The sequence below is a fragment of the Peromyscus eremicus genome, chromosome 23 (genome assembly GCF_949786415.1).
Source record: "Peromyscus eremicus chromosome 23, PerEre_H2_v1, whole genome shotgun sequence".
Taxonomy (NCBI): domain Eukaryota; kingdom Metazoa; phylum Chordata; class Mammalia; order Rodentia; family Cricetidae; genus Peromyscus; species Peromyscus eremicus.
Genome location: NC_081438.1, coordinates 42832763 through 42859323, shown reverse-complemented (window position 1 = coordinate 42859323; position 26561 = coordinate 42832763). Strand labels below are relative to the sequence as shown.

Here is a 26561-nt window from a genome sequence, read left to right as displayed (position 1 = left end):
CTGCTCTTGCAGAGGATGTCCCAGCACCCATGTCTGATGACTCACACCACCTGTAATTCTAGGGGACTTGACACCTTCCTCTGGCCTCTGTAGGTGCCTGCATTCATGTGCACATGCCCACCCACAGACACTCGTGCACATACATACTTAAAAATGAAAGAAATCTTTTTAAGAAAAATCCAACCCTTGGGAGGAAGAGGCAGGTCCACATTGCTGTGGGGTAGCCACCACAGAAGATTACAGAAGCTGAAAAGCAAAGCTAGTACATTTAGAGACTTTCCCAGAATTATGGACTTTGATGGATTAGGCATTTGTTTTCATTTTAGCTGGTGGTGCAGTCTATGTGTTGAGTTTTTTTGGCCTGAATGGTACATCCATCGTGGAGTCAGTTGTGCTAGGTAGGGTCTGGGGACCTGTTACACACACAGAGTTCCAGGACAGCCAGGGCTGCATAGTGAGACCCATATTTTCCCCAGAACAGAGACTGAAAACCAATTGAATCCTTTAAGCCCAGAGTACTTGTTCAGGAAGCCCAAGAACAAACCTTTCTGTGTTTAGCAGGCTTTCCCCCTTTCCCTCCTCCTCTCTTTCATTTCTTCCTGGCACTCAACATCAAACCTAAAGCCTTCCTTAAGCTATGCAAGTGTGCTACCACTGACCTATGCCCTTCAATGTCCTGTTTTATTGACCTTTGTTTAAAACAGGGTGTTACCATACTGTAGCCTAGGATGGCCTCAAACTTGCCTGTAACCCCTGCTGGTATTCTTCTGCCTTAGCCTCTCTGGTACTTGGATGGCAAGAATATGCTACTAAGCTTGTCTCTTCCCCTTTTTTGAGACAGGATTTCACTACATAGCTCTGGCTGGCCTGCAACTCTCCATGTGGACCAGGCTAGTCTTGGTGGGGATGGAATCCAGGCTACAAGCACAAGCTGGCCTTGAATTCTCTGTGTTGCTAAGGATGAGCATGAACTCCTGATTCTTTTGCCCCCAACTCTCCAGGGCTGGAGTTACAGGTGTGTGTGTGACCCCCCACCTAGTACATTTGCTGTTGGGATTAAACCCCAAGTTCATGCCAGGGAAGCACTCTACAGCTTAGCTACATCCCCTGCTCTGCCGTTTGATTTCTAAATAGACATTAGGCATACAAACAAGCCTGGAATGCTAGCATAGCCTGTAGTCCCAGTACTAAAGAGACTCAGATAAGAAGAGCATAAATTTGAGGCCAGCCTGGGCAATGAACTGAGACTCTCAAATACAAAACAATACTGGGGAGGCAGCTCAGCTGACAGAGTACCTGCCACTCCAGCGTGAAGACCTGGGTTGGGATCCCAAGCACCCATGTCCAGGGGGACAGACATAGGAGGTTCCCTGGAGCTTGCTGGCCAGATACCCACCCTACCTAAGTGGATGTGCTCCAGGTTCATGACAGAGTCTGACTAAAAACAAATAAATAAATAATAAGGTGGAGGAGGCTGGAGAAATGGCTTAGAAGTTAAAAGAACATACTGTTCTTGCAAAGGCCCTGAGTTTAATTCTCACCACCCACACTAGACAGCTCATGACTTCCTGTTACTTCAGCACCAGAGAATCATGATATCCTCTTCTGGCCTTTGCAGGTACTGCACTCCACCCAAACACAAACACAAAATTAAAAAAATGAACTAAGGGGCTGGAGAGATAGCCCAGTGGTTAAGAGCACTGTCTACTCTTCCAAAGGATTAGAGTTCAATTCCTAGCACCCAAGTGGTGGCTCATGAGTGTATGTAACGCCAGTCACAGGGGATCTGGTGCCCTCTTCTGGCCTCCATGGGCACTGCACACATGTGGTGCACATACATTAAACACCCAAACACATAAAAATAATGATAAAGAGCAACCAGGGATGACACATTGTTAACCTCTGACACACACATGCACATGCACACATGTGAACCCACCCATAACATACACAACAAAAGAAAACAGCAACAACAAAAACCTGAACACTTAGCTGGGCATCGCGGCACCTGCCTCTATCCCAGCAACAACCAGTGGGAGTCAGTTCTTTTCTTCTACTATGTGGGTACTAGGGATCCAACCCAAGTTGTCAGACTTGGCATCAAGGACCTTTCCCCTTTGAGCCATCTTGACAGCCCTTCTTTTTATTACTTTTGTTTGTTTGGTTTTTGAGATAAGGGTTGTGGTGATTTTTTGTTTGTGCTTTCACAAGTAAAGCTTTCCTGGAGATTAGAGTGCAGAGCTAGCCACTAGAGGCCAGGCAGTGGTGGCACACACCTTTAATCCCAGCACTTTGGAGGAAGAAACAGGAAGTGGTATGGCTGGGTGGAGACAGGAGCTTAGCCTTTCAGGCTGAGGATTTGGTAGAGGTAAGAAGTCTCTCTAGTGGCTGGCCCCTTTACTGATATTTCAGCTGACATCTGGCTCCAGGTTTTTATTATTAAGACCAATTAGAATTCATGCTGCAAGGGTTTCTCTGTGTAGCCTTGCCTGTTCTGGAACTCAGTTTGTAGACCAGGCTGGCCTTGAACTCACAGAGATCCACCTGCCTCTGCCTTTGAGTGCTGGGATTAAAGGCATGTGCCACCACACCTGGCCTTTTATGACATTTTTATTTACTCATTTGGTATGTATGTGAGTGGCTGTACCCAAGTCATGGTGTGCTTGTGGAGGTCAGAGGACAAACTTTCAGAAGTCAGGTCTCTCTTTCCACTGTGTGGGTCCCAGGGATCAAACTCAAGTCATTGGGTCATCAAGCTTTGCCAGCAGATGCGTTGACCAGCTTAGCCATTTTACCAACTATAAAATCTTCAAGTATAAATTAGATCTTGCTGTGTTGCCTAGGATGTCTAAATGAAACTCCTGAGTTCAAGTGAACTCAACTTCTTGCTACCTCTTCCCAAGTGGCTGTTGTTACAGTTGCACCCTGACTTGTCTGGCTTCATCCCCTGGTTGGTGTTGGTAGAGTATTTTTAAAATTTTATTGTTGTTGTTTAATCATTATTATGTGTGTGGGTGTTTTACCTACATATATGTCTGTGCACCACATGTATGCCTGGTCCTGTGGGGCCAGGATTGGATCTTTTGGACTTGGAGGTTTGGATGTTTGTGAGCTGCCATATGGGTGCTGGGAATTGAGCTGGGTACTCTGGAAGATCAATCAGTGCTCTTCACTGCTGAACCACCTCCCCAGCCCATGGAGAGTTAATTCCAGTTAAACACAGAGCAGATTTAATAAACCCTTGGAAGATCCCTTGGCCATGGACAGAATGTGGGAGGTCAGGCCTCAGGGCAGCTGGATGTAATACAGGAAGGGTGCTGTGTGTGGACCTGCCACCAAAGAGGCAGGGGAGTCAGGGGCTCACACAGATGACAGTCAGCAGATCTGGGAGGTGGGAAGGTCCAGAACGACAGGATCAGGAGTCCAAAGAAGGGCATTCGGCTCTGAGGGTTTCCCCTTTTCTCTTTCTTCCATTTCTGTATCCTTGTATGAGCACAACTCTGTTTTGGCTTCTTTGTTTGCTTTCTGTAGGTGTACATGAACATGGGCATGTGCATGCGGAGGCCAGAAGACAAGCTCGGATGTCACTGGGGGGTGCTTGTGCTCTGCATATGGACCTGAGCCCTCAAGCATTTGCTGTAGTGTCCGGGTTCTTGTGTCCCCAGCAAAGATGTTGACCAAGGACACATGGTTAGAAATAGAGATAGAGACAGTTTATTGAGGAGAGAACACTCCTGAGGGTGGGAGTGGGCTCGTGAGCTGCGGGAAAGCCCCAAACTGGGAGTCTTGAACCACATAACTCTTTGTAGGGCTTTTACATGGCACCTGCTCCATCCATTTTAGGTAATTAAGATATTCCTTGAGCTGTCGGTGGGATGAAACCCAGATGACAAAGGGCTTCTTTCAGGTTAATCTCCTGTCACAGTCCACCTTTTGCTGAGGCAGGGTCTCTCATTACCTTGGAATTTTGCCAAGTAAGCTAAGCTAGCCAGCTAACAAACAAGCTTCCAGGGACCCACTTAGCTCCTCCCACCTGCTGTTGCTGGGGTACCTGCACTGGGCTTTTTGCTTGAGTTTTAAGGATGGAGCTCCTGTCCTTACATTTGTGAGGCAAATGCTTTTACCAAATGAGCCACTTCTGAAGTATGTGTTTGCTTAAAAACAACAACAAAACAACTTTTGTTACATTTATTTGCTTTTGCAGGTGTGTGCACACATGCCCCATGTCACATGTATGGAGTTCAGAATGTGGGTCTTGGGTAACAAACTCAGACTTGGCTGCAAGCCTCTTTAACTCTGAGCTATCTCACTGGCCCATTGTTTAGGGTGTTACTCTGTAGCCCAGACTGACCTGAAACTCACTATGTATCCTAGGCTAGTTTCAAGTTAGTGGCAATCCATTAGCCTGCACAGCATGAAGAGTTAGAATTACAAGTATGCACTACCTCACCCAGCTGGTTACAACTAGGAATGGAGAAAGCTCAGCCCCTTGCTTCTAGCCACACCTTACTTAGGCAACCCTGTGAATGTCAAGAAGAGAGGAATTACATGTGTACCATGTGTTTGCCGTGTGTGTGTGTGTGTGTGTGTGTGTGTGTGTGTGTGTGTGTGTGTGTAAGCTGGAGTGACAGACCGTAGGGAGCTAGTTCTGGGAGTGGCTCTGGATCATCAAGGCAGAAAGTACCACAGGTAGATGATACTTAGCCAACAGATGTGATCATGATTAGACACAAGGAAGGCAAGCTCATCAGAAGGCCACCCGAATAAGCTACCATTCCCTGAGAGATACTCAACTTTAATCCAAGCTTGAGGAGGGGAGAGAGAAATGAGGAAGTCAACTAGTTAAGACCTGTGAGCCAAACCAACAAATGACACTTTCCTGAATGTTAAAATATTGATTTCAGGCCCGGGAGAAGGCTCAGCAGGCAAGGGTGCTTGCTTGGCAAGCCTGGAGATCTGAGTTTGATCCCTGGAACCCACTCCACAAAGTTGGCCTCTGGTCTTGGCTTTCACTTGTGGTATGTGCTATCTGCTCCCCCCAATACATATTGGACTTAAGGGTTGAGACTATAGTTCAGCTGACCATGTTTGCTTAGCATGCATGAAGCTCTGGGTTTGATCCCTACCACCTCATAAACCAAGTGTGATGGTACACACTTCTCATCCAAGTACTGGGGAGATGGGTCTAAGAAGAGCATTGAAGGTCATTCTTGGCTTCAAATGGAGTCTGAGGCTGCCCTGGGCTACTTGAGACCCAGTCTCAAAAACAATCACTGCATAGAATTCTCAAGATACCCCCTACACCCTACATAGCATCCTGATTACCACCCTAGCCACCCCAGATGCATCAAGTACTTCTCATTATGTAATTACACCCTTATTTCAAAATGCTGCTTGCTTTTCTTTCTTTTCTTATCCCATCCTCCTCCTCCTGCTTTTCTTGGTAGGCTGGACCCAAACATGTGATCCTCCTGTCTCAACCAACTGAGTTAAAAAATACTAAGAATATCTATCTGTCTATCTATCTATCTATCTATCTATCTATCTATCTATCTATCTATCTATCTATCTATCCGTCCATGTATAAGTCAGAGGACAACTTGAAGGAGTTGTTCTTCTATGTGGGTCCTGGGGGATTGAACTCAGGTTCTCAGGCTGGGCTACAAGAGTCCTTGTCTGCTGAGCCATCTCCCTAACCTTCTCTATTTTTATTACCCTTTAGTATTCTGCTTCTCTACCTAGAGCCATGGAAATTCAATGGAGGCCATTCATGTCTGCTTTCTCTTAAGTTTTGTTATAAAAATGCCTTTCCCCCCATTTGTGTGTTTTTTGAGACACAGGTCTCTTTGGAACCACACTGGGTTCTAAAAAGGCTTTTTTTTTCACCCCAGGTGTGGTGGGCACAGCTTTAATCCCAGCACTTAGGAGGTAGAGACAGTGGATCTCTGTGAGCTTGAAGGGGCCAGCCTGGTCTACATATTGAGTTACAGGACAGCTAAGGCTACTTCGTGAGACCTAGTTTAAAACAAAACCAACAACTCTGTTTTTGGTGTTACTGTTTGTTTTTTCTAGACATGGTCTCACTCTGGCTGTTCTAGAACTCACTATGTAGACCAGGCTGGACTTGAACTCACAGAGATCTGCCTGCCTCTGCCTCCTGAGTCCTGGGATTAAAGGTGTGTGTCACTATGACTGGCTGTTATTCTTTTTTTTTTTTTTTTTTTTTTTTTTTTTTGCGACAGGGTCTCATACAGCTGAGGGTGGCTTCAAATTATCTCTCACTATATTGCCAAAGAGGATGTTGAACTCCTGATTTTCTTGTCTCCACCTCCCAAGTGCTGGGATAATAGCTGCATACCACCATGCCAAGTTTATGTGTTGCTGGGGATAGAACCAAAGGCTTGTTGCATGCTACAGAAGACCCTGCCAACTGAGCTATCTACCCAGCACTCAAAATGCTCCTAGCTCTGAGTCTAGCAGACACCATCCCAGTTGGTCTCTAGCTCTTCTTCTGGAACTTTCAGAGTGTTGTTCCAGGACTCATTTCTTTTATCTAGCTAGCACTGCCATGGCTCGGGAAGCCTTGCTAAGTAGTCCAGGCTGGTCTGGAATGCAGGATCCCCCTGCCTCTTTCTCTGGAGTACTGGCCATGCAGCCCACAATGCCCAGCTCAAAGAGCCCTTATACTTCAGAGAGCCCTTGGAGACCAGCGTTTTGGTTTAACATCCTCTATGGGTAAGATCTCCTGTAAGGTGCACCTGCCCCCATGGGGTCTGTGAATGACCTACTAAAGTGACACCTTTTAGTTGCTCAGCTGGGTTGAGACCCTCAGACAGAATGCTCTCAACTTCTGCACACACCTTTTTGGAGACCTTTCCTACCCTCGTAATCATGCTACTCCACGACCCACAAGCTCTGCCAGGAAACATCTGAGGCCTTGACTGCCTGTATGCCAGCTAAGTAGAGATGTGTCCTGCCCCACAAAAGGCAGAGTCACCACATGTTACCTATTTTGCTCCCTTTCTTCCTTCCCTCTGTTCTTCCTCTCTTCCCCCAAATCTGGGCTCTGCTGTGCATCCTCTAAGTCCAAGAGTTTGGGGCCTGTGCGATAGCTCAGTGGATAAAGAATCTTGCTGCCACGCCTGATCACCTCAATTTCATCCCCAGCACCCACTAGCTATAGGAGTGAACTGAGTCCGACAGTTCTTCTTTGACTTCTAACAGCGTGCAGTGGCACGTGCACATGCGCGCGCGCACACACACACACACACACACACACACACACACACACACACACACACCAAACAAACAAATACAATGTAATAAAAATTAAACTCCCAGGGTTCGTATTCTCCAGCAACCGCCACCGACCTGCGGCAGGCAAGGGATTATCTAGGGTGTGAGAAAAGGCGGGGTTACAAGATAGGTGGACTGGCCCGGCCATCTAAGGGCTCTACAGTCATCAAGTTTAAGAAAGGGGGACTAGAGGACACTGAGTGGCTGGATTGGTTGGTGGGCCAGAGGCACGGTGATCCCGCCCTACTGGTTGCCAAGGCCCAGCCTATCCCTGTCCAGGAGAACGTTGGTCTCCAAGTGCTTGAGAAGGGGGTGTCTCCAAGTGCTTCAGAAGGAGCAGGTGCAAGAGCTTGAGTAGGGGACTGTGAGGGTCCTCAAGGAATTTCCCTACTAAGCATCTCTGGCTAGGTCTGTGGTTGTTGAACACAGCCACTGAAATAGGCCTCCCCCCGGGTGGTCCCAGGAAGACAGCACGCGCACCTTCCTCGGAGGCGCGCCTCTTCTCTCAGCCCCCTCTGCGCGCTCCCGGCTGTGGATCGAGCACGAGCGCACGGATCCTGGGCTCTCCCCGCCCGCGACTGAGGGGCGGGGCCGCGGCCAAGCTCCCCAGGCACTGTCGCCTGCAGCCCCCTCCCCTTGCCTTCTCGACGCTCCCCGCCACCGCGGCTCAGGCCCAGCCCCACCCCAGGCGACCTTGCGTGGAGCGGCTCGTGGCCAGAGGCGTAGGTGAGCGTGCGATGTGAGCAGGTGGAGCGGGCGGATCGCTGGCCTAGGGGACCGGGCTGGGGGAGGGGTCGGGCCGGGAAGCAGCTCTTTGTCTCCCGGAGCCCGTTCGCGGGCAACGAGGCCACTCTTTTTCTCCCTGCAGGTGCCTGGGGAACCTGAGGGAGGACGCTAGTGACTCCCATTCGGTGTGCACTCGGAGGCCCCTGAATCTGGAAGCCCTGTTTGGGGGGGACTGGTCATTTGAGTCTCCGAGAAGCGAGGCTACGGGTAGGGGCATGGATGTTGTCTTGTAAGAGGGCAGCGGCACGGGGTGGGTGGGGGACCCGAACAGGGCTTCTCAGCTTTGGGGGATGGAGGTGGCGGTGGGACTTGAGGACAACACCGAGCGGCCGGGTTGGTGAGCCGGTGTGGTGGTTGGAAGGAAAGCAAATTGAGGCTCTCGAGGCTGAGGTTTAGGCACCCATGGGTGGCGATGCTGGAGGAAGCACGGGGAGGCTCCAGAATGGGTTATAGCGAGTGGTTCAGGACCTGTGATGTTGATCCTTCTGTCTTCTTCATCAGGTGCAATATGGACAAGAGGGATAGGGTCAAGGCAGGAGCCGCCCCGCGGATGTCAGCTTCACGACCCCCTGGCCTTCCGACCCCTAGGCCTCCTCCTGGATCCCCTCGACCTCCTCCCCCTGTAACCACCGCAGCCCTTCGAGTCCTGGAAGCAAACGGAGCTATTGGGCGAAGGCCCCTGGTAGAGCGAACCGCGGGCGTCGGCAAAGCGGCTCTTCCACAGACCGCTGTTCAAGGGGCACCAGCGCGCAGCGCAGGGGCAGGTCCTCGCAGCCCAGGTACTCGGCTGCATTTGTGATTTCCATCTTGACACCGCTCACCTTCCCTCTTCCTTCTCGGATACTCCTCTTTTTCAGAAATACCATTGATTTTGTCTTCTCCCCGAAGCCTCCAGGCCCCCAGCTTCTGTGAAAGGAGAGAGGGCCCCTGTGAAGATCTCTGGCCAGGGTTCTATTTCTAGCCCCGGGCGGGCCAGCAGTGGGATCACCAGGTAACATGCTAATCCCCTAACTCCTTAATTCCCCAAGCAAGGTTTAGTTTAGCAATCTGGAACCTTTTGCTATTACACAAGAATGGGCTGTGCTGGGAAGGCGGCTCACTGTGGTAAAGTGCTTGTTGCACAAATATGAGGACCTGAGGACCTGAGTTTGAAACTCTAGCACCCATGTCAAAGCCTGTCTTGGTGATGTACCACTGTTACTGCAGCTCTGGACGGGAATGGGAGGTGGGGAGAGGTGGGTTCCTGGTCCTGGACGGAGGAAGTGCCAAGCTTCAGGTTCAGTGAGAGATCCTTTCCCCTAAAATTTCCAGTTGTGGTGGCACTCACTGTTAATACCAGCCCTCAGAAGCCAGAGGCATATGGATCTCTGCGAGTTTGAGGCCAGCCTGGTCTACATAGTAATAATAAATAAAACAGAATCCAAAATAAGGCAGGGAAATGATCCGGCTAGATGCCACTGTTTACCTCTGGCATCCACATGCGCATGCATGAGTGAGCACAACTGTACGCACATGTGCACACTCAGGAACACTTGCAGATAATGGGTCAAATTGGACAAAAGCCATTATTGGTTGGGTCACAGAAAGGCAAGCAGCTCCATTTCATAGGTGGGGAATGTGCAACTGGGAGTATCAACAACAGTTGGCATTCCTGTTCCCAGACCAGGCCCTGTTGTCCAGAAGGGACTCCAACCCCCGACTAAGGAACCTGTGGTCAGGAGTAAAGCATCAGAGGCACCCAAAAGGAATACTCTGAGCTCCGGAACACGAAAAGGTATGTGACCTGGAAACAAGCAGGTCTTTGAGGCCGGCCAGCCTCGAGGTACCCATGCTTCTTTTGGACTTTGATTTTTGTCTGCAGATTCTTTAGGGCCCACCTCAGGAACCTCCTCCCCTGCCATCACTCGTCGGTCCAGGGCCCCAGCTACAGAGGTGGGAATTCCTCGACCAGTTCCCAGTGCCCGGCAGCGTTCCCTGACCACTGAGGCACCCAGGAAACCTGCGAGCAGTGCTGCAGAACCCAGTGCCCCCGAGCTGAGCCCAGCCTTTAGGAGGCGCTCTGCCGCTGGTGGCAGCCTGCAGAAGCCGGCCTCCCGTTCCCTGAGCTCCAGCAGTACCCCTCAGCTCTCGCCAGCCCGCTCTGGGGTCTCTCCACGTGTAACCCCCCGGGCTCCTGCGCACAACTCGCAGCTCAAGTCGAAAGGGCAGCAAGCTCTGCGCCCACCCCAGACCACAGTCCCGAGGAAGGACAGAACCTCCGCACAGAGCCTGCTTTCTGGTTCATCTTCAGTCACGCCCGCTCCACCTGCAGCCAGCACACCTCAGGCATCCCCTGCTCAGGTCCCAGAGGATCCACTGAAGGCCACACTCCCTCCCTCTCCACCCGCCACCCCACCTCTACCTACTTCACTTCAACTCCAGGCACAACCCTCTTCACAGGCAACACCCCATTCACAGGCCATAAACCCACCATCACCTCCTCCACTTTCTCTGCAGAACCTCCCCTCTCCACCAGCCACGCCCCCTTTGCAAGCTCCACCCACAAGTCTGGGTACTAAAGAGGCCTCTGACTCACCCCCACCAATGGCTGTAATCTCTCCATCGCTTTCACCCCTTGTACAGAGTATGCCCTGCAACCAGGCTTCTTCAGCTTCGCTCCCGCAGGAGACTCTCTTGGCCACGTCTTTGTCACCTACGCCTCTACCTCTAGTCACGCCTCCTCCACAAGTCCTTCCTTCTCCGCCAGTTTCTCCACAGAATCAACCCACTCCCCTTGTCACACCCTCTCTACCCACTCTGTCCACTGCGCCCCCTTTCCCGGACAACTTTTCTGTGTCTCCGCCCCTTCTCCAGGCCACGCCCTCTAATCTAACCACGCCGCCTTTGCAAGACCCTCTGTTTCTGGCCATTTCTCCTCCAGTTTCTTCCTCTCCCTCCTCCTCACCACCTCTGTGTGTTCCGCCCTCTTCCGTGGGCACGCCTCCCCGGAGGCTCCCACCATCTCTGATTTTGCCCACTTTACAGGCCTCTCCGTTGACACCCTCACTGGCCTCATCGCCCCCGCAGGCCACGCCTCCTCCTTCGGCTGAGGACCCACTCTCGGCCCCACTCTCTTTGGACTCACCCTCTCTGCAGGCCTCGCCTCCTTTCCTGCCTTCACCCCCTGGGCAGGCACACTCTCTACCCTCGCCTCCTTTGCAGGTGCCTTCTCTTGCTACATATCCTTTGCCTGTTCCCTCATCCCCGGCCTCACCCCCTCTGCCAGCTCTTCTCTCCCCTCCTGCCTCACCTCCTCTGGAGGGCCCTCTTTCTCCCTCACCCTCACCTCCGTCTCCCTTGGCAACTACGCCACCAGAAGCCCCACCTTCACTGGATTCACCCACTCCTCTGACTTCACCCCCTCCGCAGGCCCCATCTTCTCTGGCCTTGCCCTCTCTGCAGGCTCCCTCCTCCCCACTGGCCACAGCCGCACCTCCCCTACAGGTCCCAATCTTGGCTTTGCCTCCTCTACTGACCCCTCCGTCTCCCCTGACCACGCCCCCTCCGCAGGCCTCTCCTGGCTTGACCTCGCCCCTTGTTCAGCCTCCTTCTCCTCCCGCCTCACCCCCACTGCAAGCCCCTCGTCGACCCCCGACCCCAGGCCCAGATGTCCCGATCTCAAGTCCACGGCTGACCCTGTCGCTGGCCCCTGCCCCGCCGCCGCCACCCTCGAGAAGCCCGTCCAGTACGCTGAGCGGCCCCGACCTGGCAGGCCACAGCAGCAGCGCCACGAGCACGCCAGAGGAGCTCCGTGGCTACGACAGCGGACCCGAGGGCTGCGCCTCGGTCTCCCCGGCCGCGGACGCGGAGCTAGCAGCCTGCCACCCGGCCTCCTGGAGTCGAGGTCCTGCTCCACCGTTGGTAGTGCGTGGCGCTCCAGGTAAGGATTCTAGGCTCGGGGGCGGAGCTTCCCAAGGAGTCCTCAAGCCCCATATCTGTTTTTTTTTTTTTTAAATTTAAAATTTATGTTTATTTTGTGTGTATATATGTGCATGCGCATGGAAGTATATTCTCTTTCTACCATGTGAGTTACGAGGATGGAACTGGAACTCAGGTTGTCATCTTGCAATCTCCTCTTAAAAAGAAAAACGATTTATACACACACACACACACACACACACACACACACACACATGTGAATGTATGCTGCATGTGTGTGGCTCTGAGTTACAGGCGATTGTGAGCCACCCGAAATGCGTGCTTAGAACCGAACTCAGGTCCTTGCAAGAGCGGTTCTTGTTCTTTACATCTGAGCCTCCTCTCCAGCCCCACATCAGTAAAATCACGTTAATTTATTTATTTTGTATGTGTTTGTATCTCTTTGTGGGTATGCACTCCTTTGGTGCACTTGTGGAAGTCAGCCAGCTTATAGAATTCAGTTCTCACCTTACCTGTGGGTTGAACTCAGGTATTTAGGCTTAGTGGCAAGTGCCTTACCCGCTGAACCATCTCTCCAGCCCTATTTATTTTTATTTTTCATTTTATTCTATGTGTACCAGTGCTTTACCTGAATGTATGTTTGTGCACCACGTATGTGGTGCCGTGGACACCAGAAGAGTTTGTCAGATACCTGAAACTTGACTTACAGACCATTGTGAGCAGCCACGTGGGTGCGCAGGAATCGAACCTAGGTCTCCTGAAAGAGCAGCTAGTGTTCTTAACCAGCCGCCTGCTGGTCCTTACATTTTTTTTTTTCACATCATGCATTATATTTATTCACTTGCTCGAATATTTGTGCGGGCTCATGTGTTACAGTGCTGACGCGGAGGTCAGACAACAACTTGTGGGAGTTGGTTTCCCCCTTCACTATTCCTCTTTCACTATGTAGGCTCAAGAGATCAACGCGGGTTGTCAGGCTTGGTGGCAAGCGCCCTTACTGGTTGAGCCAATCTTGCCGGTCCCCACTTCTGCTCTTACAGGAGTTCCCCTGCCGTGGCCTCCGGCTGCCTGCCCGGGCTCCTCTGACGGCCTGTGCACCATCTATGAAGCTGAAGGACCGGAGTCGGTGGCCCCTACCCCTGGATCCCTGGATGCGGAACCGGAGCCTGAGCCGAGGCCGGGCTCTGGCGGTGGGAAGGCAACTGCTGCAGCAGGCTCAGGAGCGTCCTCGAGAAGCCCAAAGTCGGCTCGCCTCGGCGAGCTGCCGCTGGGGGCGCTACAGGCAAGCGTCGTGCAGCACCTGCTGAGCCGGACGCTGTTACTAGCGGCAGCTGAGGGTGCAGCTGCAGGCAGTGAGGGTGGTTCTGGAGGCGCAGGGGGTGGTGGTGTCCCGGGGGGATCCCGGGCTCCGCTCAGCGACGCCGAATTGGGCCGCTGGGCCGAACTGCTGTCTCCCCTGGATGAGTCACGTGCCAGCATCACTTCGGTCACCAGCTTCTCCCCGGACGACGTGGCCTCCCCACAGGGTGATTGGACTGTAGTGGAAGTGGAGACTTTTCATTGAGCCAGCCCCCAGCCCCACTCACCATACGCATACCGCTTAAGAATCCACCCCTCCGGTTACACCTCTTTTGTCTTAGTCTCTGCTCCCACTTCCCGAGACAACTGGATGGATTGGTTTTTTTACCTCTTTGGGCCCAGGCTGTGCTCCTATCCTTCCTTGGCTTTAGCTTGGAATGCATCCACACCTAGGCCTAGGCCTTCCATTTGAGCTCCTCTTTGGCCTAAGTCACAGCCCTTCTCTAAGGAGCCACACCACACAGAATGTTCAGTGGATGAATAGCCTCGCATACCAATAGCCTCGTTTGCAGTAAAACCTGAGATACTGGCACCTGTGTGCCATGGTGATGGGAGCCGGAAAAGAGCCAGACAGGTAGCTGATCAGTCGGTTTGAAGGGCCAGGCTATACCACATGTCTGGTTATGCCTGAGTAAGTCGGAGTTCTGGCTGAACTGTGTGACTTTTCTACAGTAAGGGGGCTGGTGAGATAGTGCCTACAATGGTCTTGTGTTCTTTTGGGTCACACTTCTAATGAAAACGTTAGGCTCAGGAAGGCCTGAGTGGATGAGCTGGTGACCAAACCAGAGAGCCACCAGAGCTCTTCTTACCCTGGATGTGGGGTAATTTGCACTCCTGGGTACCCCTTGCTACAGCCCCTTTGCCCTGTGTGCATCCCTTCTCTTTCGTGCTTGAGAGTTGGGCCTGGAGGATGAACTTGAGTGGAGAGGAATGGTGAGTCCTTGACTTCATCTGTTACTTCTCCCTCTGTGATGGGTTAGCTTGCTTGGGCTGAGGTGGGAACCCCTACCCATTGTGGGTGGCACCGTTCCCTGGCTGGGACCCTGGACTGTGTAAGCAGAGAGCTGGGCAGCAGCACACATCCACTGCTTTGTGACCAGCTGCTTCCGGCTCTTGTTGCCTTGACTTCCCCACAGTGGTAGACTGTGCCCTGAACTGTGAGCCAGAATAAATCCTTTCTCCCTTAAGCTGCTTTTGTCAAGGTACTTTATCACAGTTAAGGGAGATAAACTGAGACACTCCATCTTCTTTCACCAAGGAGGCTATAATGTTAAGGCAGGAACTTCCCCAGGCTTGCAGAAAGAACTTCCACAAATGTAGGTCCAAAGTGGACTGACCTGGCTGTACCTTGTGGGGGAGGGGCAGTGCAGAAGGACCCAGGAGTTGACACCATGCCATTCTACATATTGCATCATGGGGGCATCCTTGCCTTGCCTCTTACTCCAGATGATTTCTTGAATTCTCCTCAGTTACCATCTTTTAAGTCCACCAATCAGAATTGCTTTCCACCTCCCAGCCATCAATCAACCTGTCCCTGGAGCCCATAACCCCAGGCAAGGTTCTCTCTCTCTTTCCAAGTGCCCCTGCATAACATTTCCCCTTGCATGTTACTGTCCAAGGATCTCCTGCTTGGCACTCACAGTGTGGGAGCCAAAATGGCAGTGCCCTGTGTTGGGCCACCTTACCTCACAGACAACTAAGTTCTCTGTCCTCATCCTGAGCAGCCACCTCCTAGCTTATGGTCCAAAGAGAGAAGGCTCCTGTCTCAGATGGGCACTGCTACCTCTGTTGTTTAGGGCAAATGCTCTGGATTCTAGCACTGAGATTTGTGGCAAGCCAGAGATTACTTCTCTAGTTGAGCCCTGGAGGAAACCCCAGATAGCCTGTTCCCAGATGTCAAGACAAGTCTAAGAGAAAAAAGCCCCCCCCCAAGACAGGGTAGTTCTGGCTGGCCTGTAGTTCTGGAACTCGGTCTGTAGACCAGGCTGGCCTTTGAACTCAGATCCATCTGCCTCTGCCTTCTGAGTGCTAGGATTAAAGTTGCAGGCAGGCCCAGCAAAAAGCTGACTGACTCTTAACACTAGGCAGCTAGGACCTCAAGGCCAACTTCTATGTGGACCTTTCCCTCATTGCTAGGCCCCAGATCAGTGATTAGTGATCCCCTGGGAGCAGTAGGCACAGTGACAGATGAGCATCAGTGTTAGATCTGTGTGTTTGGAAGAAATGGGAGCATTTGTAGGGGACTCACCTATTCTGACATGGAATCAATATTGTCTCCAGTTGCTCAGTGCCATCGGGCAGTAAATAGTTGTCTTAGTGTCGTTGGCTATTCTGCCCCCACCCCGTGAGCAGGAGCTAACCCTGGGCACCCTTCTCCCAGACAGCCCTCCAACGCAATGTCCCCATTGCCTGACTCAGTTTGGCATTTGATGCACTGGCCTGGTTACTGGTCCTCAGTGGGGATTTCTCATTCAATAGGCTCTCTTCTCAGCCTTCTCCATAGGCCCCACACTGCCCTCAGCTCAAGCCAAACTCAGGTCTTAACTGGAGCACTCACACTCACCATCTTCCTGGTCTCACCACACACCGAAGATCTGTTCCTTCTTCCAGGATATTCTGGATCCTCCCCAGACAATGACCCCTTCTCTCCCCATTAGTTCCCATGCATCTGGCCTTTGTGCTTTTGCCCTCAGGGAAACCCCTCACATTGCCTCCTCCAGGAAGCCATTTTGATTTTTCTGCTCTGGTTGTCTATTTTGGCATTGCATTAATGGCAGTTCACTTGCTAGCCCCTCAGTACCCATTCCCATGACAGTAGAGACTCCACAGAGGCAAGCACAGGGCAGAACACTCCATTGGCCTCCCAGAGTCTCTGCTGAATGGATATCACTGGGCCCAGCTCTTCCTGAAGCTGGTTTGAACCCTCTCTCCAGCCCTGTGCCCTTTCTCACACCGACTAGCCACTGCATTCATCTTTGAACTTCCACACAAGGACGGGGGTTCAGCACCTTCTTGCTGTGATTATCCCAGGCCTTTGGCTTGTTCCACTCAGGGTCCCTTTTGACTGTGTAAATACACTTTATTTTCCATCTTTCCTGCCTGGGAGACATGGAGTGTGAACAGGCAGTGTGCAAAATGGTGGTGGGCAGTGTGGAAGGGCACGTGAGGGGCACCTAAGAGGGCCTCCTCAGGGGTACCCTGCCCCGGCCCCCAGGCTTTTTAACACTTAAAGAGTGGGCCACCAGGAATGGAGACTGAGCTGGGGGCCCACCTAGGAAGCACCCAGGGATTGCTTGGGACACCACCCTACCTGAGGCTCTAGGAGCACTGAGAGGGGGTCAGTCCCCAGGGTCCCAAGATGCAGGGGTGAAGGATAAAGGAGCCTGGGGCATTGATGGACTTTGGCACCATTCTCAACTCTGACTGGGCAGAGACCACGGAAACACTTCAAGGAGAAAAGGGAGGTAACTCTGACTGGGAAACTCTGGCCAGAAGTGGGGCTAGGGACACAGGAACAAGCAGGCTGAGAACTCCTAAGGAAGGGGTTCTCTTCAACAGCCAGCCAACACGTGTGATATTAGTACTCTCCAGAGGAAGATGGGTGCTCTGGGGGAAAGGGTCTCTGCAGCTTCTGTAGCCCTAGAGAGTGAGGAGACACTGCCCAGGTCTGAGCTGGTTCTCACTGACCACTCACACCCCTGGTGACCCTGCACACAGGATGGGGGGGGGGGGGACTTTGGTTTCTGCTGCAGGGGCCATGATGCCTGCACCAGGCAGAAAAGCCCAGCCTGGCCATCTGACCCTGGTGGCAAGGGACTGGCTGTTCAAAATCACTGTGTCCAGGGAGCCTGTCCTGGGGTGCTAATATGCAGTCCAAGTTGCCCCTCCTTCCTCGAACCCACTGCGGCTCCTGGGCCCCACCCAGCAGGGCCACCCTTGTCCCAAAGGGAAGCTGACTGGGAGGAGGAAGCTTCCTGCTTAGCAAGTCCTGGGACCTCTGCACTTTCGGCCCTTGTCCATATTAGGAGAGCAACACCCTCCAGGTAACTGACCCAGGCACCCCCTGAACTCAGGAGGGCCTGGACCGTACGGACCAAAACAGGTAAACACTGCTACATAGGACAGGCCTGCCAGAAGGCCCTGCGCTCTGTGCCGCCTCCTCCTCATGGCCCTTGGTTGGCAGGAGCCACAGAGGCACAGAATTTTTTAGTACTGCGGAGCAGCAAGGTCACTGACTGCTGCCCTCTCCTCCCGGCAAGCAGTGGTTGCGGCCTCCAGGCTCCCAGTGAGTGGGCCCCCAGCCTCAGTTGTCCAGGCCTTGGTTGCTATAAGACGTTGCCAGCTCGTCTGCGTCGCTGTCTGAGCTACCTTCACTGTCTTTGGCTGGCCTTTCCAGATGTCGGAAGAAGCGTGCGTCCCGGGGCGACAGAGGGTAGAGTGGGTCCTGCAGGGCTGCACCCACGCCCACACCCACGCCCAGCAGCTCTTCATCAGAAGATGGTAGAGAGTCCTCATCCAGGTGCCGTGTCAGGCTAAGCCCATCGAAAGCCAGCGGGTCCTCGAAGGTTGGTGGGCCTTTCAGCAGTCGCACCTGGGGTGCGCGGGGGTGGGGTGGGGTGGGGGGCACCCGCGCGTTGGAGATGTAGACTGATGTACCCACACAGAAGCCCGGCCATCAGGCGCCCTCCTCCCTTGCCCTCCTAGCTTCATTCTGAATCTGGGTCCCTGCACCAGAGTCTGGCCTGTCGCCAGCATCCCTTGTTCTCACCTCAGCCTTCAGCTCCTCGATCTGGTCCTTCAGCTCGCGGATGTACTGCGACGAATCTGAGTGGTTCAGCTGGCCCTGGATGCGACCCTCCTCCCTCTGCCGGTAAGGCCGGAGTACTGGCAGTCAGAGCATGGCCAGCCCAGGGGGACCACCATCCTCCCAGCTCCTGCGGCTCACCTGGATCTCCAGCTCTGCGATGCGCTGCCTCATCTCCGCCACTGCGGCCATGCTGTCGGCCTCTCGAAGGCGCACCGCCATCACTTCCTCCTTGCTCTGAAATGGGGGGTGGGAGTGGGGGGTGGTACAGAGGTCGGGTTAAGGAGGTGGCTAGGTCCCAGGTAGGGTGGTGGGGTCCGGGCAGGGGCTGCACCTTGCACTCAGCCTCTGCCTGCTTGCGGCGGCTTTCGCTGAGTTGAGTCTGGAGTCCCTTGTTCTGTGCCGCTAGGTACTGCAGCTTTTCCTGCAGAGCCGCACGTTCCGCCTCCACACGGTTCAGCAGGTTGCGGTGGATGTTGTCCTGGAAAGGAGGACCAGAGGGCACAGCAACAGGAGGTGGAGGGTCACAGTTTGGTCAAGGGGTCCGCTGTGGCAGTCACTGTCCCTGCGTAGGCATGGCCTACCTGCGTCTCCAGTTCCACGACTCGCTGTCGCCATTCGCGGCCATCGGCCAGGGCCTGTGCCTCGCGCAAACGCACAGTCATGAGCTCATCCTGCAGCTCGCCCAGGACCAGCTTCCGCGGGGACTCCTTCCAGCGGCCACCGCGGGAAAGATGGGCCTAAAAGGGGGGTAGGCAGAGCCAGGCGGATCTCTGTGAGTTCGAGGCCAGCCTGGTCTCCAAAGCGAGTTCCAGGAAAGGCGCAAAGCTACACAGAGAAACCCTGTCTCGAAAAAACCAAAAAAAAAAAAAAAAAAAAAAAAAAAAAAAGGGGGGGGTAGGGGGTAGAAGGGTTCTAGAGGCCAGCCTTGGTCTCCAAGAAGCCCGAGTACGGCCCACCAGCTGTTCCAGGCACATCCTGCTGGGGGCACCCTCACCACCCGTCCTCACCTGCCAGGTGTCCGAGAGCTCCTGCAGCTGCAATTTCAGCTCCCGAGCAGAGGCTACAGCCTCGCTCTCCCGCACCTTGAGTGCCTTGAGCTCCTCTTGCAGCCTGGCTACATTGTTCTCATCTGGCAGCGAGCTGTTTCTCTGCAGGGAGTCAGGAAGTGAGGAACCCAGAAAGCTGCTGTAACTCCATGCCTGTGCTGTAGGACCCATGCATCGGGCCTTTCCCTGGATCTTGTTCTGCCTGGGGCAGCTGATTGATGGATGGGAGGATGGCATACCCATGGGAGCAGGGACTAGGTCCAGGGGAAGAGGACCGACCCTCAAGTGTGACCTTAGCTAAGATTCATTATCTGCAAAATGGATGCAAAACCAGCATCTACTCTTTCTCAAGTCTGTCCTTGGGAAACCCCCTTGAAATGTGAGGCCTCCTGCAAATATTACTGCCAATTACATAATGCACACTGGGGCAGCGAGGGTGAGTGCCGCTCTGCTCTCCACTCCAAGAGTCAACCCTTTCAGGACCCAGGACCAGTACTGAGAACTGCGTCAGCAGGGGCGGCAGCACCCTGTGCCCTCCCCAGGTCTGGCCTCCAGAAACAGACAGGACTGGGACCAGCCTCTGTTCTGTCCTGTGTGGAAAGGGCCCAGTGACTGGGGGTGGTGCTCATGCTGTAACTTGGTAGGCCTGGTCCTTCTGACCCTTTCTTAGGTCTAGGCTGGGCACTTTTCCCTCCTGTGTGGAGGTGTGTTGATGGTGTTGAGGCTTCTGGCCCTCACATAGTTGTAGCAGATGGTGGGGGAGGGTTTTTTTCCTCAACTTCAAGGATTTTGTGGCAGCTTCCAGGAGAGTTTTTGCTGTTGTTTTGGTTTGGTTTGGCTTTTTTTGTTTTTGTTTTTTTTTTTTTTTTTTTTAAAGACATGATCTCAGGTAACTCAGGCTGAAATCTGACTTGCTATGCAGCCAAAGATGGTCTGGAATGGCTGATCTTCCTTCTTCCATCGCTCCAGAGCTAGGGTTACAGGTATGCACCAGGGATGGAATCTGGGGCTTCATGTATGCTAGGCGAGCATTCTACCAACTGAGGTACCTCCTCAGCCTGAGTTGTGTCAACTCATAAAGCAGCTGGGGAGGCACTCAGGAGGTCTGGTTGCCCACTTCCAGGGCCACAGGCAGGAAAGTGTGGCCCTTAGTGTGCCTTTGGAGAGTCTCTTCATGGGAGAGAAGAGGGAGTAGGCAGTCCTAATTAATGGGCCTGGGCCTTCCCCTGTCAGCCTTTCCTTCCCTGCATCCTGGAACCTCAGACGCAGGGAGACATGCACAGTGCAGTGGGATGCCCAGGGACTTATGAAGCCTGCCGCACATCGTGATTTAAGAGTGAGACTTGGGAAGGCTGTGCTGCTGTGTAGATGAGCCCACACAGTTCAAGGGCATGGGAAGCTCTGGGGTGAGGTCTGTTTGGAGACTGTGGTGATGTAGGAGACAAAGCTGAGGTGACAATGGGCTATAAGGCAGCATGGAAAGGTCTCCTCTTCCACTCTTCCATGGGAACTGACTGACATGAGGTAAGGCAATTGCCCTGCTGCTGCCTCTTCTTGCGCGCTCTCTCTCTCTCTCTCTCTCTCTCTCTCTCTCTCTCTCTCTCTCTCTCTCTCATAGGCAGATGTGTGTATGTGTGTATGCTTGACGAGGCCAGAGGATGATGTCAGGTGTCCGATCACTTTGCCTTATTCCCTTTAGATAGGATCTCTCACTGAACCTGGAGCTAGGGCTAAAGACCAGCAAGCCAGAGATCCTCCCATTCTCTGCCACAGTGCTGGGATTATAGGTGTATGTGGCCATGTCTGGCTTCCGAAGCTCCTAAAACTCACTCAAGACCTTTGTCTCCTTTCCCAGTCATACCTTTTCCATGTCCAAAACCTTGTCCTGCATTTCTCGAAGGGCCCCCAGAGTCTCTGTCTCACGTAACCGTGACTGCTCCAACTCTGTCTCCAAGTGCGCCACAAAGTCCTCTGTGAGGCGAGGGTTTTCCTGGAGACAAAGACCAGCGTTGGTCCCTGGTGGAGACTGCTGCACAGTGGACAGCTTCCAGGCTAGTGGGCCAGAGGGTCCCAGTTTTGGGGCATCCTGGGTTGAACCCATGCTCTGTTCATGGCACTTGGAGGCAATGGAACTGGCTTGGCTAATTTCCAGGGAAAACTGTACAGAATGAATGCTGGGAATGGGACTTCCCATGACTTCAGGATGCTATGGTGATATTTTATTTGTATTAAAATGTTATTTGTATGTTAATAAATAAAGTTGCCCGGGGGTCAGAGCTATTAGCAAGCCATAGGAAAGCAGGGCAGTGGTGGCATACACTTGTAATCCCAGCACTTGGTAGGCAGAGCTGGGTAAGTCTCTGTATGTTCAGGGATACAGCCATTATTGGACACACATGCCTTTAATCTCAATACCAAGCATGGAAAACCTGGAGGCCTATACAGACAGGCCGTGACGAGGCGGTCATGTGGTTGGGTTTACAACCAATGAGAAGGCAGAACAGGAACACTATATAAAGACTTTAACACAGGGGTAGTTCTAGTTCGGAGAGGTAGGACCACTGCAGGAGGAAGGGTAAGGTTTTAGCTCTTAGCTCTGACCTCTTGGCTTTCTTCTTTGCATTGGTTCTGTGTTTCTTATTTAATAAGAAGGTTGGTTACATCTACATTTGGCGCCCAACGTGGGGCAAGAGTTTCCACCTAAAAACTGAGAAAAAAGATTCTAAAACGGAGCTAAAAACAGCTTCCTAATTGTCTCTCTCAAATGAGCGGCAGCTGCTGGTTTGAGCTACTGGTGGGTTCCTAGCGTGTGTGCTCGACCTGCAGTATGGCGGGAATGAGGCCTCTGCAAGTGGCACATTAAGCTGCGTGGTGGATTTAGCCTTTGCTAGTATAAAACAAAAAAAGAGATTTTTGGGCTACACGCTGTTTGGATAAAAGCATAGACCCATGATAGCTCCCAGAGCTGGTGGTAAATGTAACACTGCCATGTTGGGAAGCTGAGGTGGGCGGAGCCAGCAGCCAGCAGTTTAAAGCAATAGCTTTACAATAAGACAGATTCAGATGTAATAGTTTACAATGTGTGTAAAATATATGTAGGCTTCAAAGAGACAAAAAAGGTGATATATACAGTTATAGAAACAAATACATAGTTTAACAAAATAAAGTCTTTAAAGAGACAGTAAAATTAATATAAAAAATAAGCTACATAAAGATAAATATTACACAGAGAATCTGGATTGTGTTGTCTTTGGGATTTTTAACTGCAGAAAAACATTTGATCATAAAAGATGTTGAGTTAAACCAATATGTATATTTTAAAGATATGACTTCAAAATTTGGATATAAGGATATGTTGCTTTGGAAAGGAGACTCTGCTTTTGTTCCCACAGAAAGCCAAAGGCTATGGATTTGTTCCAGATTAAGATACATCAGGTTTGACTGGCCAAGACCCCCTAAAAGGTCTCCGATGACACCATGGCCCAGATGATTCAACATCCAGAATGGTTTCAAGGCAACTGGCTCAGACGATACAGCCTCACAGACTACTCCATGATCCTAAAATTTTGTTTGTTTCCCCATAAGATACAGCGCCCCCCTCCAAAAGGAAGTAGTAAGAGAAGCTACGCCCAAATTCCCAAATTATATGTAATTTTACTTTGTTAAGGTTAAAACCTTCCTTTTTGAAAAAAAAAAGGGGGGGGGGAAGTGCTGTGGGATGTTCTGTATGGCAAATGTGTTGCTAATTAGTCAATAAATAAAACACTGATTGGTCGTTGGCTAGGCAGGAAGTATAGGCGGGACAAGGAGGAGAATAAAGCTGGGAAGTGGAAGGCTGAGTCAGAGAGACACTGCCAGCCGCCATGATGAGAAACAGCATGTGAAGATGCCGGTAAGCCACGAGCCATGTGGCAAGGTATAGATTAACGGAAATGGATTAATTTAAGCTGTAAGAACAGCTAGCAAGAAGCCTGCCACGGCCATACAGTTTGTAACCAATATAAGTCTCTGTGTTTGCTTGGTCGGGTCTGAGCGACTGTGGGACTGGCAGGTGAGAGAGATTTGTCCTGACTGTGGGCCAGGCAGGAAAACTCTAGCTTCTGAGAGCCTCCAAGACTCAGTCCCAGGACTATGGGCTGGGCATGTGCTCCTGCAGCTGTGGAATCATACACATGGGCGTGGTCAGGGACCAGGGGCAGGGTTAAGGCCTTTCTACCTTTCCCCCCTCAGGCCCCACTTTGAAACAGGGAAGGATAAGAGGGAAGAAAGTTCCCTTTGGGCCTTTGGGTAGAAAGCAAGACCCTCTCTTTCTGTTCTGGTAGCCTGGCAGGGCATTTCTCTAGGGGACGACCCCAATCTGGCCTTGGCAGGCACCCCTTCGCCAGCCACAGCCCCCTATTCCCTGACCTCTGTCCTGTTAGGAACTCTGATTCTTGGTGCCAGCATCACTTCCTGGGTCAAGATAGGCTTCAGGCCTCATGAGGTACTCCTCTTCTGGGCTACCTCCTTTTTTCAGTGCTCCCCTTGAGCCTGAGGACAATAGCTCTGGACCTCACCTACCTCTTCATATCATCATGGTAGGAACCCAGAGGTTCTTCGTTTTTCAAAGGAACCCTACCGTTTATTCTCAACATAAGACATCTTAGGATGTCCTGTGGAGTCTAGGGGTGGCTGGCTGTGAGGGCCAGCAAATCCACACTAGCCTCTGGATACCCCTACCCATCTCCTAGCTCTAATCCCCGAGGGCCAGAAGGAAGGGGGGCACATAGGTTTGTGGGAGGTGCGGTCCTGCCAGCCAACCCCACCCCACCCCCACGCCTGGTACCTGCTGTTCCTGCAGCTGCCGGATGGTGCTCTGCGCCTTCTGAAGGTCCTCTGCAGTCGAGCTACACTGTTGTCTCACCACTGCCAACTCTCGTTTGATGACATAGTTCTCCTCAGCCTCCTGTGCCCGTGTCACCTGCCCCTGAGCACAGTGAGGACGGGGTGGAAGGGGCCGTGACTATCTGCTTTGGTCCCAGGCCTGGCCTCTGGGAGGCTCAGAGAGGATGAGAGAGGGGTAGAGTGAGACAGGCATGGCCTTTAGTGCTCAGAGCCTGGGATGGGGTGCCCCACAGCAGGCCTCAGGATGTAGGGGTGGAGACAGGCAAGGACAGGCCACCTGAAGGATCCTGGGAGTACTGGACATTCTGGAGGTGCTGCCAGGTTTAAGTGACAAGTGCCCCCAACTCCCAAGCTGGGGCTCCTTCCCCCACTCTGGCTGTTTGCCTCTGTCCCAAATGAAGAGAAAGATTGTTATCCGGAGCCAAAGGCCTCTGAAAGGTGAAATACACCTCTCCGCGGAGGCCACTTCCTCCGCCCACATTCTCTCTCCCACCCAACTTGACACTCCCTGTCCCCCATTCCAGGCTCAGGCCACTGAGTGCTGTGCAGAAGCTTCCAGAGAAGCCATCCAAGAATGAAGCAGCAGCAGAAGCAGGCGAGTGAGAGATGGTGATGGGTGGCAGGCAGAAGCAGAGGATCGGAAGGTTGTGTGTGTGCCTGCAATTATGCATGCATGCCTGTGGGTGAGCACATTCATGTGAGCTGAGCACAGCACATGTCAAGGCCTACAACCAAATGCTCTAAGGGTCCTGAGCCCTATTGGGGTGGCATCTATTGCCGCTTGGTGGAGGAGCCTGCTGACTATGCTGAGTGTAAGTTTTCTCCTAATCTCACTCCCACAAATGCCTCCCATCCTGGTGTTTGTCTCCAGCTCACATGCCCCCTCCCTGAAAGCACTGGTCTCCCTGGAAGCTGCTCCCTCCATGCAAGTTGCCAGGCCTGCCCCCTTGCCCCCAAAATGGCAGTGGCCAGGAAAGAGGTGGTTACTGGCTGTCTGTGCAGGGACCCAGGAAGGGTCTGGGATGGAGAGTGCAGAGGTATATGGAAAGGCTACAGTACCTGGATTAACCTATCAGCCAAGGCCGCGCTCTCCTACCAGGCGAAGGGGGTTCCCAGCAACAGGGGAAGGAGGCAGAGCAGAAGGCAGGGGACAGAAGAGGGGGAGAGACAGACAAGAACCACTTGTCACTAACGCAGTGGGCTACCTCTAGAAGCAGGGGACAGAGGAGTGAAGACCAGAGAACCAGCAGGAGAGGACCCGGAGAAAGACCAAAGCCAGAGCCAGCTCCGTCCTGGAGAGGGGTTCATATGAGTGGGGAGGTCAGGGTACACTGGGCTGAGAAAACTCAGCAGCAGGAATGACTCTCCGCTGTGTGAGGAGGAGGTCCCAGAGAGGGCTGGGGCAGGGAATGCATTTTAATCTTGAGAGAAAACAAGAATTGAGGCTTTTGGTGTGGTAATAACATCCTCTCCATGACCTACTACCTCCTTGCAGTAGGTGAATAGTCAAATGAGGAGCACTGAGGAGTAGGAAGTGGGGCCCAGAGTCATGCTAAATCACCCAAACCACCATCCTTAATCTAGTGGGGACCAAGGCCAAGTCCATGCCTCTCCACCTCAAGTTGTGAGGCTCCCCCCCTCCCCCGCCCTTGCTTCCATTCTGTCTCCCTTTCTAGGGTGAGACTGACAAATTACAGGTTAGGGTTCCTTGTGGTCCACTGACAGAGCTTATCTTCCTACCCACGTAGTTTGTGACTGCCATCCACTGAGTTACATCCACAGATTACAATTCAGCTGCAACCCTGCGGCCTGAGTCGAGATGCAGAGAGAGAGAAGTCTTCCAAGAACCTCTAACAACGGCAGCCCAAATCTCAGTGGGGTTGGGGGCGTTTGAAGAAAAGGCCACCCACATACTTTGTTGAGACAGGGTCTCACATAGCTGAGGCCAACTGGCCTTGAATTCTTGATCCTCCTGCTTCCACCTCCTGTGTGCTTAGACTGTAAGAGCACGGCCACTATGCCTGCCCCACCCAGCCTTAAATCAGCTGGTTCAGAACAGAGCAATGGCCCCAGCCTTAAAGGCTGCTGGGTGTTTTGAGGCCTGAGACTTGGAACTTAGCAGCTGGTACCCACACTCCTCACCTTCTCTAGGGTCTCAATCCGTTGTTTGAGCAGTCGGTTCTCTGTTCGAAGCCTCTACAGAGGAAGAAGAAGAGCACTTCAGAGCATGCCTGAACACCTACAGGCACTTAATCCCCATTCACCAACCACAGAGGTCAAGGAAGGTCCTTAGGGACTTTATGTTCTGGGTCAGAAATTTCAGAAAATGAGGCATATTCCTGTCTAGATGGCTCATTAAAAATACTGAGGACCTGTAAGATGGCTCATTGGATAAAGGTGCTTGCTGCCAAGCTTGACAACCTGAGTTAGATGCTCAAGATTACATGGTAGAAAGAAAGAACTGA

The 26561-nt window shown here is 52.4% G+C and overlaps 2 protein-coding genes across 7 annotated transcripts in view; one reads left to right on the top strand and one right to left on the bottom strand.

Moving 5' to 3' along the window:
• Positions 1 to 6731: 6731 nt before the first annotated feature.
• On the top strand, positions 6732 to 14516 carry Prr36 (proline rich 36). Its single transcript, XM_059248989.1, has 9 exons — positions 6732 to 6735; positions 7358 to 7581; positions 7760 to 8022; positions 8165 to 8311; positions 8671 to 8861; positions 8971 to 9073; positions 9744 to 9856; positions 9944 to 12001; positions 13041 to 14516. The coding sequence occupies exons 1-9, from the start codon at positions 6732 to 6734 to the stop codon at positions 13562 to 13564; spliced, it is 3627 nt and encodes a 1208-aa protein (XP_059104972.1). The 3' UTR covers positions 13565 to 14516.
• Positions 14517 to 16417: 1901 nt separating this feature from the next.
• Positions 16418 to 26561, bottom strand: part of Evi5l (ecotropic viral integration site 5 like) — a 43399-nt gene continuing 33255 nt past the window's right edge. For 5 of the 6 annotated variants that reach the window (XM_059249675.1, XM_059249677.1, XM_059249674.1 and 2 more), the window contains 10 exons: positions 26239 to 26292; positions 25156 to 25188; positions 24038 to 24178; positions 21074 to 21202; positions 19174 to 19314; positions 18748 to 18903; positions 18498 to 18644; positions 18305 to 18400; positions 18128 to 18223; positions 16418 to 17950 (listed from right to left, as the gene is read on the bottom strand). In XM_059249675.1, the coding sequence (XP_059105658.1) occupies positions 17663 to 17950; positions 18128 to 18223; positions 18305 to 18400; positions 18498 to 18644; positions 18748 to 18903; positions 19174 to 19314; positions 21074 to 21202; positions 24038 to 24178; positions 25156 to 25188; positions 26239 to 26292 (1281 nt within the window). In that variant the 3' untranslated portion in view covers positions 16418 to 17662. The remainder of the gene's footprint in view (positions 17951 to 18127; positions 18224 to 18304; positions 18401 to 18497; positions 18645 to 18747; positions 18904 to 19173; positions 19315 to 21073; positions 21203 to 24037; positions 24179 to 25155; positions 25189 to 26238; positions 26293 to 26561) is intronic. The other variant, XM_059249676.1, reaches the window with a different exon arrangement.